The 18,294-nt window shown below is 40.8% G+C and overlaps 1 protein-coding gene across 1 annotated transcript in view; it reads right to left on the bottom strand.

The window, feature by feature from the left end:
* sntb2 (syntrophin, beta 2) overlaps positions 1-13,611 on the bottom strand; it is a 34,656-nt gene extending 21,045 nt beyond the window's left edge. The window contains exon 1 of the mRNA XM_031868127.1: positions 12,587-13,611. Coding sequence (XP_031723987.1) covers positions 12,587-13,316 — 730 coding nt within the window. The 5' untranslated portion in view covers positions 13,317-13,611. The remainder of the gene's footprint in view (positions 1-12,586) is intronic.
* Between the last annotated feature and the right edge of the window lie 4,683 nt (positions 13,612-18,294).

Below are 18,294 nucleotides of genomic sequence, written 5' to 3'. Positions count from 1 at the left end.
ATAGTAACAATGAGACAAGACTTGTTTTAATTCTGATACCAGTATCTGATAAAGTCTAAAATGCTGTATCGATCAGATATCACTATATATAATTTATCCCCATTTAAGCTAAACAGGAACAACAACAACAACAACAACAACAACAACAGGTATCATTTGCTACTTGATCGCTTGCTACACATATATGGTTAAACACTCCCATGCAATGTATTTTTTCCTTGATAATGCTACATTGTGAACAACAAATCAGCACAAAAATCAGCAGGAGAGCTAGTTAGCATTAGCTGTTAGCAGTTGGTGGGCAGCACAGTCCTGCTTGGCTAAATAACGGAGCTAACAGCTGACGTTGACAGGGGTTCCACTGAGTTACATTACGATGCATTCAAGCTCCATTTACAAAGTACATTATAATGTTATCATGTGTTCAAATGTAATCTTGTAAAATTTTGTTTTTGGTGGAAAATATCCAGACATTTTTTAAGATGTTTTGACAGTAATATAAAATAGATTTAAGAGAGGGAATTATGACCCGTTTAAACTTTTTTGTCTCTTAACACACCGGTATCGGAACGGTACTCATTATGGGCCGATTAGCAAGTTCAGGTATCGGAATTGGCATCAGGAAGGAAAAAAGGGTATTGGAACATCTCTAAATGTGACGCCATAAATAAGGTGCTGACAAACTTGTCCATAATATTCTCCATTTCTCTGGCTCTATGATTTGAATACAATATGTATAATAAATGTATTGACACAGATTATGTTGTCAGATAACTTCACGACCAACGCTTCTTGAATGTCGGTTGAGAAAACGCTCAGCTGCCGTGAAGCTCGTGAATGCTCCGTTGTGTAATATGCTGGCAGTGTGGACCACTGTATATCTGCTACTATTCAAGTTTTTGTTTGGCTAAATAAAAGGGCTGTGAGCGGTCGCAGTCTTTGATGCAGCCACAGAAATCAGATCCTTGGTCTTGCGATGTAGCCTCTCTGAACACCTGAGATGCTCCACAAACCACAGGTTTATCCATTGTGCCGTTTCTACCGGCTACATTGTCGCTTCCAGAAGTGATTCTTCAGCCCTACCAAGCCCTAGAAAACAATTATGGGAATATAAGAAATACCAGCAGCTCATTAGAGGACACTTACAGTGGCATTTGGGGCTTTTCTGTCCATCTCAGATCAAACGTTTTTTGGATATTTCCATCATTAGAGACAGATTTAGTGCTTTCTGCTTGCATCACATGTCTGTTAGTCTATCTCTTTCTACTTTGGTGCTGTAAAATGAACTCATTAGTTCTGTCAGCTCCACTTCTGCTTCTAATTAGGTCTGTACACAGAGGACTACCAGCTCAACGTGTGTGTGTGTGTGTTCACACACTTTTGCCTCTGTGTATGCATCTACAAAAATGTGTGAAAAGGAGATTCCCCAGACATGCCAACCAACATCCCATGAGGCCAGCTCAACCGCCTCCCTTCTGTGGGGTTACCTCTGTGTCTTTATTATGCAACCAAACAGAATAGGGTTGAGTGCAAAACATTCCACACTGAAGTAAAAGTTTGTATCGTAAAATGATCAACACTGCAATCAAAATAACATTTTATTACAAGTAGAGTATATACGTATGTGCTAAAAATGTATTAATGTGAATCCAAAACTTGACAGAAGTTACATGTAAAAGAAATTTAAATATTGATTCTAAAATGATTTTACTAATGTAAAAATGACTGGCCAATAGATGTCCCACACCGCCCATGAGATTCAGCTCAACAAAACTTTTGGATTAGCATTAATACATTTGAATCACTATTTTATTCTACTTGCAAAAAAACATTTTGTTTGCAAATCTAAAAGTTGGCAAAAAATTATTGCTAAATAAATCAATAATTTGACAGAAAATATATATATATTAAATTATTTTATTAATAAAAAAATGATTTAAATTAATTTTTTTAATGAAGCCGACATGATCCTCCAGAGTCCATGATCAGACCTGTGTCCATATTAATGGTAGACTGTCATAATTGACCAATCAGAATCGAGCATTCAACAAAGCTGTGCAATGGCAGTGGAGAGCCAAGCTGTCACTCCAATTTAGACTGGGCAATGTGTCTTGCATCTTTCAGCGTAGGTTCCGCCCACGAGCGACAGCAAACAAAAACTTTGGATTCGCTTTAATACATTTTAATGACAAATTTATTTCGCTTGCAATTAGAACATTTTTTCATTGCAGTTTGGAAAGTTTAACTCTCAAAAATGTTCTGCTTGACTGCATAATAAATACCCAATCCCCTTCACACCACTCTGCCTGCAGCAACAGAAGGGGAGAGGAAAACCGGCAAGAGGATGGACAGAAGAAAAAAAAAGGATAATACGTAGACGAGGAGGAGTGAAAAAGGCAGAAGAGTCTGACTCGACACATATTTGGTTGTGGCGTTAGTTGTGGCGAAAAGCTATCCATGAAACTACCCGCCTTTCACTCTTCTTTCTCACCACACACAGACGCACACACACGCACACACACACACACACACACAAGTAATCATCTCACGGTATGGCCAAAATAACAAAATAATAGCTTGCAGAGCAGCAAGTAAGGCAGTCAGACCCCAGCCTCTGTATTTCCCCCCCAAAATAAATTCCCCTGTGGTTTGGCCTGCTGCTCTCTCCTCGCTCGCTTCTCTCTCACTCTTCTCTCGATCTCCTCCCTCCTTTCTTCTCTTCCATCCCTCCTCTCTCTATTTACAGGCCTCTGTCTCTTTAGCTGTCCCTCTCTCCCTCCTGTTCTTCATCCCTGTCCTCCATCCTTTCCCTTAACTCTCATAGTCTTACCTCTGTCTTTTCCTTCTTAATCTTGTCTGCTCCCTCTTTATTTCTTTCTTTCTCTCTCCCTCCCTTACCCCTCTCTCGAAGTCCCTTTGTGCCAGAAACCTAATGAGAACAATGTGTCAGAATGTGTGTGTGTGTGTGTGTGTGGTGGAATATATGTCCTCATGTGGTCCCTCCTCTGGTATCCACATTCACAATAGCATTGTGAACATGTTTAAGGCTTTTACTGTTCATTTCTCTGGTTTAAACAATTAAATAGTTGTACTTTATAGTTAGCTATTGAGTTAAACGGACTTTTATTTATCTAACTTTTTGATACTACCAAATAGGGCTCGCCAGTATGACCAAAAATGCATATCACGGTATTTTGTAAGATTCTGGCGGTTTCACGGTATATCACGGTATTTATTTTTTCCGCGTTAAAGCATTAATTAATTAACGGCGAAAAGAACCGGCCGGCCAACCGGCCAGCGAGCGATTAACAGCTGTTTGTGTGGTGTGTCTTCCGTTTCGTCACTTCCTGTTTCCTTCACCTACATTCCCCTGGGTCTTAAGTCCCTCCTAGTACAGCTTCTTATCACCCTCTATGTACCAACGTACATTTATAACAAATACCACACATATTACGGTAATCAGCGTTGCATATGTGTCTAACCAAAATACCGTTTGTTGTTCAGTCTTTGTTCATCCTGCATCGCTCTTTTCTGTTCTTTAATGTAACGTTACTGGAGCGACAGAGCCTCTCCCATCTGTTAGCAGACTGTTGTTAGCGAGCTGTACCCAGCATGCAGTTCGGCGGTGAAATTTTATAAATGTACAATTATTAGTGTTGCAAATTGTTTATGTGTCACAAACTGTTGTGTGTGGTGTTTTGCCCTGTTAAAGAGCATTAGTTGTGGGTTGTTAATTGTTGTTATAAAGTTATAACCATGACTAGGGGTCCCTCTTAATACACTTAAGAGAACTAGCTCCGACCGTAGTGCTCATAGTCTATTGTCTGATCCACACTCCGGAGCAGAAGGTGGCGGTAATGCACCAATAAGATGGATGCCAACCGCCATAAAACTAGAAGAAGAAGAAGAAGAAGAAGAAGAAGAAGAAGAAGCAGCGCTCACAGCTCCGAACAATATATTTTGCTGCCTGTTGAAGAGCGACAGAAGTTGTTTCGGCTGTGCACCGGTATGACGGTATATGAAAAATTCATATCATACGGGAAATTAAAACCAGTATACCGGTTGAACCAGTTTACTGCCCAGCCCTACTACCAAAGACAAAAAAGTCTACCTATCAAAGACATTGTAAGAGGGCTCCTTGCTGATACTCCCTCAAGCTGTCAGAGCTACGTTGCCATGGAGCCCATACTGTCACTAACTGCACTCCCTGAATAAATATCTCTCATTTTTGGAAAACGAAAGCGATTTCAGAGAGAAGCAGACAGGAGGGTCTGGGTCACCAACCTTTTTGAAACTGAGAACTATTTCAAGGGTACCGAGTAGTATGAAGGGCTACTTGTTTGATACAAACTTCCTGGATAACAGTTGCACAGATCACCTTTTAATAATAACATATGTGAAGAGACTGTCTGATCACATGTCAATGTTAATTATTCACAATAATTGTGTATTTTGTTCAAAAATCACACCAGATATATTTTTGTACAAATTATCACTTCTAACATTTCTTAGGAAATCATTAACGCCCATATCTTCAAATCATGTCTCGTTTGTACTAACCACTACCTTTGTAACATTTTTGAACAAATCATGAACTCTGTCCCATGTTTATACAAATTATCAGTTATGTAAGATTAAAAAAATCAACTCTTTCACATTTTTAAATGAATCCTATTACATTAGTACTAATCACCAAATTTTGGGAAGTCTGGGTCACCTTTGCATTGCGCAATAAATCCTGCATGCCGGCCCGTCATGGCGGGAGCCCCGTCTGTTGTCACCGACACCAGCTTTTCTAACGGTACCTTTTTCTCCACGAATACACTAGTAAAAAGTCTCGTCTATAGCCGAGGGGGGATCCAACCCTCGGAGGTGCCCGAACGTCTTCGGGCGCCCGCGTTCAAACCTCAAGTCTGGGCCTTTTCGGTCGGATTGCGATGCCTCGCCTCTACCCCCGCCACCGGGAAGTGCCCACCATTTGGATTTTTGATTCAAAAAGAACAGTACGTAAAATTTTTAGACGGAGCTCCATGGTGACTAGTGCTATTTTTAGATCATGCCTTGCGGGCGACTCTGGTGGTCCATGCGGGCAACCAGTTGCCCGTGGGCACCGTGTTGTCTACCTCTGGTCTACAATGTGTTTGAAGGATAAATCCAGGATGTCAAACCGTGGTGGAGTTCCTTTATAGCCTAACGTTAGTTCTTGAATTCTGCCGATTGCATTCACGCTTCAAAAATCAGTCCAATTGTGAAGATTATCGTTTATTTGCCACAGAGCTTATTTTCTGCAATAGTCCAAAATCCAATGGAACAATCTCACTGGTTGCTTGTGAAGGGAAAGAGTGTGATGCTGACTTCCTGGTTGGCCTACAAAAATACATAACCCTGCAGCACTCTATTATAGACAAAGTATCTCTCACACACAGGTCACAGCAAGAGGAAGCATTCCCTTGATCCCTCAAACACAGAGTCACACCTGCACCCTCCTCTTTGTTGTCCTCTCACCTGGATCAGAGGAAAAGCCTTTGGGAAATCACGCTGTTGAAGTGTAAACACAAGAGTGTGTTTATCTGCAACACCATGAAATTACATAAGTCAGTTTTCTAAAGGCCAGCGCATTCAGTGTATGTGTATTTGAATATGTGTGCCAACTTTCTACAAAGGATAAAAGAGATTATGGACAAAAAATAATCACAATCGTCATTCTCTACTGTAGTGGCTGTTAAAGATTACAAATGTCCCCACAGGGAGGAAAAGCTGGATGCTTTCTGCTGTGGTGGAGCAGGGCTTCAGTAAAAATATGCAATCGAGAGATCGGCATTAATGCTTTCTAGTAGCCCATTCCTCCATAATGCTACATTGTGAACAACAAATCTGTTTAAAACGGCAAAAGGAGAGCGAACGATAGTTAGTAAGCGATAGCTGTTAGCAGCTGGTTGGCAGCACGGTCATACTTGGCTAAATAACCGAGATAGCAGCATTTCGGACAACTAACTTAATCAGACACGTATTATATTGTAATTCATTCCCATCATGCTGGTCACTGCTGTTTTCGCAGTGACCAGCTCTTCTGCAGACAGCACAGAGTCTCTTCCAGTACAGTCCTGCCTATAATGGAGCTAAAAGCTAAAGTACGGAGGTTCCTTTTAGTTATATTATGGTGCATTCACGCTCTAAACAGTTAAGTGAGTATTGGGCGAAGGTTAATGTTATCTTGAGGTTTTCAAATGTAATCCTGTAAAATGTAGTTTTGGACGAGTCTCAGCAATATAAAATAGATATTAGAAAGGTAATTATGACTCTAAGCAGCTTATAAGACTACTTAAAACGACTAATGGTACCTAACTAACTACTACTTTGCTACTCTATTGAATTGTGCGTTTTCCATTTTGGGCAAGTTATTTTTGCTATCTGGCCGGTAAAACATGTCAGCTCCTTGCCGGAAGATCCTTAATGTCAAGCCCTGTCAGGTTTTACAAACCAGGAGACTCGATTAGACTCACTTTCCTACCTGACACAGGATGTGGGGACTAAGGTTAACAGACCTTATACACAAAGTTAACAGGGCACTGTGTTGATTGTTTAATGTTATGCACCATCCACCAAGTAAAATTCCTTGTATGTGCAAAATAAACGGTTCTGATTCTGATAAGTTTGTTTCCTTTCTAGGTGGAAGTATAACTCCACAACAACCTTGTTTGACATGTTGTGTTCGCAAACAATACATCTAAAGCAGATACAGAGGAACATTAGCATTTGGAGTTGTGTTTTTGCCAACAAATATAGAGTCCCTTTACAATACTCACTAAGTATGATGTCAAATTGAGTATGTAGTGCATCCACGCTGCATAGTATGTAGATTTTGTATACGTGTGAAATGGCCAGATGTTTACTAGATTTGCAAGAATATCTAAGCTTGGCTGTATTAAGAGAACTGGATTCAGCTTATTTCATTTCTATGAAAGTTGCTCAGTGGTGACCAAAACATTCCCGACAGCTAAGTATAAAATTACCCAGATCTCCCGGCGATATTCAGCATCAACTGGCCCATAGGGCAAGCGCACTGGCATTTCCTCTAACCCCGCCCCCCAGCTCTCAGTCTCTGGTTCATTCACATGGACAGAAAATTAGTGCATTTTACAACTTCTGGGGCCTGATGATTTATAATAAAGTAAAGGCTATTTAAGTTGTTGTGCTGGGAAGTTGATTCAATAAAAAGAAAAAACAAATCTGCTAAGTTAAAGACGTCACTTTTCCAATGTTAGTCTATGGGAGATAGTCTTTTCAGTTGTAATTATGAGAGCGTGAGCTTACTGGACATATTTAACCGCACCAAAATGCATTGCGGCTCTCGAGGCAGACAGTTAAAATAATTAACCCATTGAATAAAAGAATTACAAATGATAGCGAGCAATGTTAGAGCACAATTCAAAGTTCAAACCAAGGAGGTCACATGTATAATGTACTGCAGACAATAGACTGTATTTAACACTAAAGTATTTAAGAGTTCAAATTTCCCTTAAATAATACTGGAAGATATTATATTGAGTGGGAGAGTTCATGTTGATTTACATATGTGATAAATAATTTACATTCAACGTTAGCTTAAACCGGTAATCGATACAGTCACGTGACGCAGACAAGACGTATTGAGCAGTCTGCTGGTAATGGCATACTTAATTTAACAGGCTGTTTACAGTACATACTCATACAGTAGTATGCAGTACGTTAGTATACAACTTTAAACACAACCTCAGTGTTTATGTAAATTGGTGAACTGACCCTTTAAGTAAGACTTGTGTTTAAAGATAATTGTTGTTTGAAATCATTTAAATTTTGCATATTTTAATGCTGTTGAATTTGTGTGGGTATTTTTGTTGCCATCCTCAGACAGCATTAAAATGGCTCTCATTAGCTGACTCCATGGAGCAATAACTCTAAAAAGCTAATTGTTTTGGTGTCAGCAAAACTACTGCAAACTAGTCAGTGTCTGTCACATTTCAGGAGTCCATTTAGAATTCTCTGGCTGGTCACCAGAGACATACTGTATCTGCAGATGAACATCACAGGCATCGGAGCTCATACGGAGCTGACGTGGCCCATATCAGGCTGTGCAGACTCATGGGCCCCCCTTGGGCATATCTCGCCCCGCAAGGACAGCCAGCGACACGGTGAGCGGACGGTCGGCCGGTGTTGGCCTCGCAACAAAAGAAAAGACTTGTTCCTCGTCAGGGCTGTTTTCATCAATAGCCCCTGTGTCTGGTATGTGCTGTTTGTCCAATTACTCACACAAAAGGGCTCCATCCACTGACCGCCCGGGTTAACCCAATAAGACACAAGCTTACAACTAATCATTTGGACATATGGGATATTATGTCAGTCAGCTGGCAGGGGGGGGGGGGAGAATTAACCAGCGGCGTCAGTCTGGGATATGTCATGTCATGTGTAGAAGAACTAATATTCAATCATTCCTTTAGCCAACAAACCTTAATTCTAACTAGGGCCGGGCGATGCGATGATATTTTTGACCAGCTACCTCAATATTGATATTGCAGGGATTATTGTAGAGTAGTCACAATGAGATTTTTGATATATAAATAAATAACATAAAAATAAATAAATAACATGATTATGCTGTAATTCAACCTTTAAAACCAGGAAAAAAACACACTTACGCCATTTTACGATATCCCAAATTTAAGACGGGATCTGGTCCCATATCACTATATCGATATAATATTGATATATTGCTCAGCCCTAACTCTGACAGCCACAAGATTAAGCCTACATGCTTACAATGCAAGAAAGGTTCATCTATGGCAAGAAAAATAATATATATAATCCATCATCATGACAAGTGCTTTTCTTTTCTTTGATTAACTATTAGTAAAATGGGACCATTTGTTTGAGCACTTTTCTAGTACGAGTCAGTTTCAATATTTTTAAAACAACAAAATGACTGAACTTGAACCAAGACGTGTATTTATTTGATTTTATTTGGCTCTAATCTTTTACTCAGTGTTTACTTCAGTGTTGTATTATATTTATTTAATTGTTGTTAAACATAATTTGGTGTGTATTACATCTCTTCATCTTCCCTCTGTTTTGGTCATGTTTTCGTATTGTCAGTCATTTGTAAAGCACTTTGAATGGCATTTGACTATATAAATCAAACTTGATTGAATGATTTCTTGATCTAGTTCTCTTTACGAACGTCTCAGATATCAGTAAAACTTTCTTGAAACACGTTTAATCTAGAGGGGCGTGACAAGAATATCCATCTCGGGTACAAACAAATAAGATTGAATCAAACTAAAGAAGATAATGTGAATCACTGGAATCGAGCTTTGCGTCGTGTAGCTTTAACTGAGAATAATCACACATGAGACCAGGAAGTTGATTTACAGTGTCGAAAAGACAAATGATCTTATGGTGGATATTTATCTTTAGCCGTATATATACAGTATATTTGGGACAGAACTACATTGACAACTTATTCAGGCACCTGCTTCTTAATGAAATGGTTTGGCGCATCCATCACCTTCTCACTATGCGTTTCTCTCTCCCCTCATGCAAGAACCAGTAATACAAATCCCTGAAAGTGTGTTGCAAGTGTGGAACCATCCAAGCCGCCGCTGTTGACCTTTGCCCTAAATATGCACATGCAAGCGGAGGTCAGGAATGTGGGGCACCTAAGCTAATTGTGAGAATATCTGCGGGGGGGTTATGTGTCGTGTACGCGGCGCAACGCTCTGGAAAACCTCCAGTCTCGTTGTGTTGTAGCTCTTCTCAGAGCTGTGGGAGCGGAGGCAGAGACAGATGGGGGAGAGGGGAGGGACTGGGAGGAAGAGCCAGTGCACAAATAGCAGAGCTCGCCTCCTGTCTCAAACTGACAAACAGTGACAGGCAGCTGACACATTCTTCCGAAACGGAGGGCCCCGTCCTCCCGTCTGCGCCTGAGAGTCGCTGCGAATGTTTGTGTTCCGTACCGATGTCAGTTTCAAAAGGCCAAATTCCTCCAGCAGTTTTAAAATGATACACTTCTACTGTGATACATGATGTGTTCCTGTCTGCATATCTAGAGATCTCCATCAACCAGCTGGTAAAAAACTGAAACAACACAATATTTTGGGTCATTTCTGGTTGGGTGAAAACCCAAACATTTTATACAGAGCTTCTCAGCACAGTGGAGGGCTTACAGATTCTAGGACATTTCACCTTGGTGTATTTTGGAAGGTGCAGAAACAGGCCCTATTTTTGACTAAAGCGGAAATGTGCCACACATTGATTCGTTACTACAATTCCTGCTCGTCAGTATTCACCCGGCGTTCCTTTCCGAACCATTAAACGCTGCATTTAGCTGTTCCTGGCCTGAAGTTTCCGAAACCCCCCCAAGGGCTCTGTGGAACTCTCTCCCTCAGATTCACTCTTTTTACCACTTTTCTAAAGATGGAACTGTTCTATAATCGGCGCCGTTTAGGATGATCCCAACTTATTTCGATGGAGCTCTGTGCAGTCTCAGAACGAAGCCAGTACTCCGAGCTAACGTATTAATCTACCTCCATCTACAGCACCTGTATGTCACTATCTATATTATGGTTCTTCCATCTAAGGTTTAGCACACTCTAAAGCTTTTTGATGGTGACAATAAATAAGTAATCTACCTCTCATATCAAATGATAACAGTTACTGTTTTCTAAGTGTATGAAGTGTATGAGCTGCATTAATTCATTGTCTGTCAGAAAACATAAAAGAAATATGCAGCCACTTAATTATCTCACATGCAGCAGATATAGAGCAGCATTCACTTGAAGTTTGTGGTGACGTGACAAACGGAAGTCTAATATCAGCCCTCCTTTCAGCTCCGTTTTGGTCTCCACCAACTCCTGAGAAAAACATCTGGCTCTTTAGCAGCTAGATGTTCGGTGTTCTTCACCTGCTGGCTGCTTTCACGTCACACACTGTCATTTGATTCAAAGCCTGGACGCTTGGATCTATTTAAGGCAGGGTTTAATCGGGTTTGCCATATGCAGAAAAATAGCAGGAGTCACAGGGCCAAACAATAGTGAATGCGTAGTTTGCCATCTGCGTTTCTAGACCAGAAAACCTAACGTGCCAGTATACAAAGTGTGGGACAGATGTCCAAACATTATACTCATTCATCACCCCAATGGATTCCTCGCAAATTAAGCAAACAAACTTCGCCATTACGTCTGTAAAAAAATGACTAACCTTCCCAACGTTTCTGAAATTTTCGGCACTCGCTCGCTATCCTTCATCTTTTCGGCTCCACCAATATTACCCGATTAACTGAGGTAAATATTTTCACCGACAAGTAATCAATGTAGGTCGAGTAGTTGTTCAAAATGGAAGCGAACACTAGAGTTCAATAGAAATATATTAGAAATATGCTCAAACCATATCCTAGTTTATCTTAAAAAAAAATTCACCGCTGGCCATTGGAAAACGGGAAGCGGCCCGCAGTTGGCCCCTGAGCCATAGTTTGGCCGCCAATGATTTAAGATCATTAAGTGATTCATTTAAAAGCCTACAATAACAAACTTATCTTTTCAAAAACAATATTCAACACATCATTACGTGGTCTGATTATTCATATCCTTACATGCTACTGTTTTGGACATGCTTATACAGTTGTACTTTAACACACTTCTGCGTTACACTATAATTGGTTGTATATTCTGTTCTATGTCGGTGCAACATGAGGATTTCCCCACAGATCATTTGCATGTTTTTGGCTCCCTCTGTGTCTCTCCTGGACAGAATCAGTGTTGTCTCACGGAGACAAATCTCATCTGCGTCCGTTTACAGTGACCTCTTATCTTCAGCAACCCGCAGCCATTCAAATAGACAGAGTACAATGTATCTAACCCCGGACTGTGACCACAACTGTGGTTACTCTCCTGTTTACACTAATCAAAGGCTTTCCGTTCAGTTGATTTGATTTAAACCCTGCCCCTCCTCCTCTGGTCATAGATCAGCTGGGAGCCCTTTGGTTTATGGCAGTATGGATGCTGTTGAATCATGAAGGTCTTGCAGTAATGGATATTTTGTGTGGTGAAAGTTGAAACCCACAGAAAGTGTGGAGAATCTAGGAAGTTCATAAAGCTTTAGAGATGGCAGTGTACATCCTACTAGTCTAATTTATAAGGAAGCAATGGTGTGGTGCTGATGAATGCCTCCTCTTGTTACTTTGTTATTACTTTGTTAATATAGCCCCTTCAGCTATTCTTGTATTTAAAGTACTTTTACACATACAGTTCTGGGGACAAAGCAACTAGTATATTTATTTATTTATATATATATATATATATATTTATATTTATATATATATATATAAAATCATTTTTTGTTTTTTTTAAGTTTGAGTCAGACTGAATTCTGAGTCTGAGGTTCAGGTTCGACTCGCGCAGATATGAGTTATATTAATTCTAAAAGTACCAAACCCAAATGACGCCCCCGCCAATAACTTCTATAAAAAGGGAGTAATGTACAGAGGTGTGTAGCCGGCCCACAGGAGTCTAATCTCGGCCTTTGTAAGTCCTCGCGCTCGCGTGGGCCAACTTACCCTCCAGCGTTACTTCTTTCCCCGCCTTCTTCAGCGCCTGGACCGCCAGGTCGTGCGTTGCCTCCCGGAGGTCGTTCCCATTCACCGACAGGATCGCGTCGCCCACCCGGAGAGCCCGGCTCTGGTCGGCGGCGAGACCCGGGAAGATCTTGGAGATGAGTATGGGCATCCGGTTCTCGCGCCCACCTTTGATACTGATCCCCAGCCCGCCAGACTCCTGTTTGACAACTCGGACTTTCCGCACAGCTTCCGAGGAGCCGTCCAGGCTGACGGGAATGTCGCCTTGTCTCGACCCGAAGCTGGACCCGGGACTGCCGTAGCTGGATCCAGGGCTTCCAAATTCAGAGTTTGTGCCGTTATTCGGGTACTTTCCGGGGCTGTTCGGACCGCAGTTGGCGTCGTATTGACCTCGACTGACACCCCCGCGCCCCGGGCTGCCACTGCGCCCCCTACCCCCGTGGTTCTGGTTCTGGAGTTGGTCTGGACCTGAGGACGGACCGCGGCCAGGGTTCCCCGGACTCGTTCCCGGGTCGTTTCCGTTCGACATGCCATTTCGTAGGCCTGCCGAAGAGTTGTTGTAGTCCCAGTGATTTCCCCCTTGTCCGGTTGCCTCCGCCTCGGCCGTTAAAGTCAGCGTTTCTCGGGTGAGTTCGGCGGCCACTCGCATCCAGCGGTCGCGGAGCAGAAGGTCGAGTTGGCCGTTTTTGTCCGCTCTGGTCCAAACTGCCATTCCTAGACGGTTAGCCTGCTCCGAGGCGGGCCGCTTTCACTCTAAAGTCATCATCAACTTTTTCCTCTTTTTCAGAGTGCGCACAAGCAGCGACTAGGCTGCACTGGCCCGCATCGACACACCCACTCCCACTGTGACTGCAGGCAGAGGGCGAGAAAAAACAGGACTCCCCAAAAAAACGAGGGAGAGGAAAGAGAAAAGAACAACTGGCCGTGATGGGCCAGCCTGAGACGGCTTGTTGATGAGTTCAAGCTCTAAAGCTGTCCGACTTCCACTGGAAAGTTAGCGAAAACAAAACTACAGCATATCCGGTAAAATCTTTCTAAATAAAATATATGCACACGAAATTTGTTTTAGGGTCAAATTTTGGAGTGAAGTAGCTGGATCAACTGTACAGGTTTATGTGTGAAAATGTGCTATTTGCATAAAGTCCCAGAACATAAATCTGAAGATTGGAAAAAAAAGGGTTCAAATGTCTTGTTTTTGTTGACATCTTAGAGTCACACATTTTTACAGAGGGCATTTTGGATATCTAATTTATATAACTCCATAAATCAGAAAATACTGTCAACGGTCATAAATAAAATATATTTTTGCCATGTTTTTTGGAATAAAATGTAGTTCAGGTTATGAATGATATACAAACAAACCCCTCTGTAACAACCTTCAGAACATAGAGAGGAATGAAAGTGTAAAGTTTGGTGTATGTAAGAGCTACTGAAGTGGAGATTTCTGGATCAGAGTCTGAGGAAAAACAAATTTAAAGAAAACGGTCTTTAAAGATGTGTTTTGTAAAATTACATTTTGAAGACACTACAGGTGAATAGGGTAAGACAATACTCTAATAAATATCACCAGGAAACTTCCCCATTTAATTATTTCCATTAAAAAAATATGTCTGTATTACAAGTTTGGTGAATACAGGAGAAAGCTACATATACAAATAGACAAACTAGTAAAATAAATATTTGGATGTTTACTTCTTCTAGTCTAAAATACAACATGTTATGGAAGCCAAATAGTACAATGTCAAAATTGACCAGTGCATGAAAAAACAGTTTTTGCCTCGGGTATCTTCCCTTAATGGACACATAAGACGTAATAAAAAGTTAATGAAGAAACCATTTTAATTTGTTACATCTCCCGCTTTTATTTTGAAAGAATAATCTCATAACTTCCCGTTTCAGTCTATTTCATTCATTCTATCTTTACACAGCTTGTTTTGTTGAAGAGTGAACTCAGAGCCGGATGACAGATGGAGACAGCCAATAGACACGTCGACCTGTAGATTATTTATTCATGATGAAAGGGGCGGGGCGTCCATCGACGCATTATGGATCCACTGACTGGGGCTAAAGCCTACTTAACTCACTGTGTTGCCTCTCGTAATGGATACTGCTGCCGACTATAACCGTTGTTTTTTCATATGCTGTAGGTTTTAATACCATTCCCCAAAAGAGTAAGTCAATAAAACTGCCCCGTCGTTGCCCCTCATGAAGGAAAACTTTCAAATTGGAACTATTGTCAATTCGGTCACTCTGTGTCCACATTAGAAAACTTGTCTTTTCATTCTGTCAAAACCAATCTATTGCGGAACAACCCTTTAATAGTCACGGAAAAGTAAGGCTGTGGTGTTGAGATGACAAAATATTCCCACAAGAAAGCTCATGACAAGTGTGTCATGTCTGGCCTTTCCATATCAGTCTGACATGCCTGCTTTCATTTCCCTTTGATCACAAAATAACATGTGACGAGGAAAAAGTATTTTGTTGAGTCCACAAATTATTAATGATGTGATCTCAAGACTGACTCATGAAATATTTTGATTGTGATCACAATAGAATACATTATTTACTCATCTCTCCTGGTGTGTGATGAAGGGATTTGTTGATATCAAAGGTGGCCAGACAATATAACATGGTTCTTAATGATTATACATTAATGAGGAAATTCTTGCATTTAAAACAATTTCTCTATGCAGATTACCTGGATGTAGCCTTATGTAGATGATCACCAGGTGTTACTTAGCTAAGATTCTGGACAAGCTGAGTAAAATATAGGCGATCTTCCATTTATTATCTCTGCCAGGAGATAATGAGATCGGTCATGTGTGTGTGCATTTCTGTGTCTGTCCACGGCCAATCTCGCATTCTGCTGCACCAAACTGCACACTATTTTAGATGGTCAGTCATGGCTGCATGCTCAAGGGCCTCTCCTTGTTGCAGTGACTCACACTTTTTTAAAACACCTTTTATTACCTGTTTTATACTGCCATTGACTGCCTGCTGACTCCTAACTCACTACTCCTAACCAGCCCCCAGCCAGTAAGGGCAGATGGTGATGAAACAGCTGAGTGCATCGCTGCTATGGGGTGATAAAGGATTTTATCACAGATCACGATAAAAACACTAACAATAAGTTGATCGTGGGGAATTTCCATAATTGGGATAATCGTAAATATTCTCCAGAGTGACACGAAAAAGCTGTCGAGCTCGCTATTATGGTAATGAAGTGAGAAATAGAGCCTGATTTTAAAAATACAGGAATTATCATGTCAAAAAGAACAGACTCACACAATGTTGCTTTTATTTTTTAGATTTATGACGACCTTATTTAAGATTGTTTGACACAAAAAAAAGATGTGTTCCATCTGTAATGCAATCAAAACATTTATTTCTTAACAAAATATAAGAAAGTATGTACTATGTTTTAGTTTTATTCTAAAAGTTCTAAGCATATTTTGATTATCGCAAATAATATTGTAAACCGCAAGGATTTTTGCTATAATTGTGACATGATTGTTTAAATTGTCCCATGCTTAATTGCGGCTGCCCAGCCGCTGCTCTATGGCCAGAGACACAGTGGAGGAAACAATTTTGCTCACTTTTATTGTTTTGGACGGTGTGTTTGGCTACGAGCTAACAGCTAATGGAACTACATGCGCATCGCACTCATTCAGCTGCTGATCCGTGGCCAGAGATGCAATTATTCTGTGCCTTATTATTGGACATGTGTTTTGTAAAAAATAGACTTGTATTCATTCAATCAAAACTTTACAGCAGTGGTCATTTCAGACACACCTGGCAGAGATCTGCACTCTACTGAGAGTCATTTTAAATGTATCACCAAGCTGCGTTCCAGAGATACACACTCCTGCACATTGACAGTTCGGCCCTCCAATGGAGTCACATCATGGGTGCTCACTTCATGTGCCTTTCATCTCCACCACCACTAGGGTTGTGGCAGAGTCACATCTGAGAGCATTTTACCAAGCGGCCAATTTAAACGATTAATTTTCAATGAAAAGAGCTCAGCTACTGCAAGCCTCATATTGGGAAAGCTCTGTCTATATATAAAGAAAGACATGAAGTTCGGCACGAGACAGCAGCAGCACAAACTACAGCCTCCAAAATGACCCATCAATGGAATCAACATCTCTCTAAAACAGTCAGTCTAAAACTGAACATTTAGTAGGATTTATAGTTGTCATACCATTACATTACACTGCATTAGTTTTAGCTAGGTGAACCTTGATAAAGGGACAACTAACATGATTATGAGATATGGGCCCCTGGGCACAGATTTAAAAGGCTCCACCACCTCACCTAAATAAGAGCAAGACACACAAACTTAGCCTCTTTTTTGTGGTCAATTTGTGTCACTTTGTAATTCTTTTGGTAGCTTTTTGTAGCTTTTTGTGTTTGTTTTGCCCCTTTTTGTAGTAGTTTTGTATCTTTTTGTAGTTGTGTTGTCTCTCTTTGTAGTCATTCTGCATCTTTTTGTGGTTAATTTTTCTCTTTGTGTTTGTTTTGTATCCCTTTATTCATGTTGTGTTGCCCCTTTTTGTAGTTGTTTGCGCCTCTTTGTAGTCATGTGTGTAACTTTATAGTCGTTTTGTTTTGTTTTTTAAGTCGCATTGTCTCTTTGTATTTGTTTTGTCTCTTTTTAGTGCTTTCGTGTCTCTTTGTGGTTGTTTCGTGTCTCTTTGTAGTTGTTTTGTCTCTTTTTAGTGCTTTCGTGTCTCTTTTGGTTTGTTTTTAATCTCTTTGTAGTCATCTTGTGTCTCTGCAGTTTTGTCCATTCACATTGATGATTTGAGTAATGGAAAACCTAATTTGTTTGTTTACTGTACAGGTGAATGAGCCCGGCTGTAACTGAAATATATATACAAGTTATATTGTGAATCTTAATCTCTTTAGCCTGGTTACAGACCTCTGAACTGACGACCATATCTTCTGATGTAGTGATTCCAATGGGTCTACTGTTGTGCTCATTGACGGTTGCCTCTACCTGTGGAATACAGCAATGCATATTGGAATAGCCAGCGAGTATAGTTTGAATCTGAATGATCCAGGGGGGCCTGGAGCTGCTACGAGGTCCTGAACAGTTCTTAAATAAGATATTGTTGGAGGCAAGGGCCCCACTGTGGGGACTGTTATCAAAGTGCCTTTGGTGTGACCCCGACAGGAAGTGCATCATACAGATGTTGGGGATTTCACTTCCAAGTTCTACACTGAAAATAATAAAAGATTCTTTGATAAAAATGGCTTTGGACAAATAAAATGCTTTTCTTTTGCCTCCACCAACCAGTCAAGTTTGAGTTTGTATAAATGTCTGTCCAAAATGTCATCACTTTCATCTTGTGTGAATTTATCATGATTAGCACATGAATCCTGTGATTTGTGAGGTCAAGCATCATTCTAATCAGTTCATCCTTGAGTCCAAGTTTGTGCCAAATTCAAAGAAATTTGCTCAACGTGTTCGGAAGAGTTCACGAGAATGGGACAGACGAACGGACGGAAAATCTGAAAACGTGCCTCCAGACACATCTGTCGCGGCGGCATAATAAAAGAAATATACAACATTGTGATTCCATATATCAATGAAGTGCAGCTCTGCGACCACTGAGGCCATTATGTGGCCACACGGAACAGTCAAACACAGCGGGCGGAAGAGTAAAAGTCAGACGCAGCACTGG

This window comes from Anarrhichthys ocellatus, unplaced genomic scaffold, assembly GCF_004355925.1.
Source record: "Anarrhichthys ocellatus isolate YVR2014 unplaced genomic scaffold, GSC_Weel_1.0 scaffold41, whole genome shotgun sequence".
NCBI lineage: Eukaryota > Metazoa > Chordata > Actinopteri > Perciformes > Anarhichadidae > Anarrhichthys > Anarrhichthys ocellatus.
The sequence above is the reverse complement of the archived record's forward strand: the minus strand, read 5'-3'. Positions and strand labels throughout refer to the sequence as shown.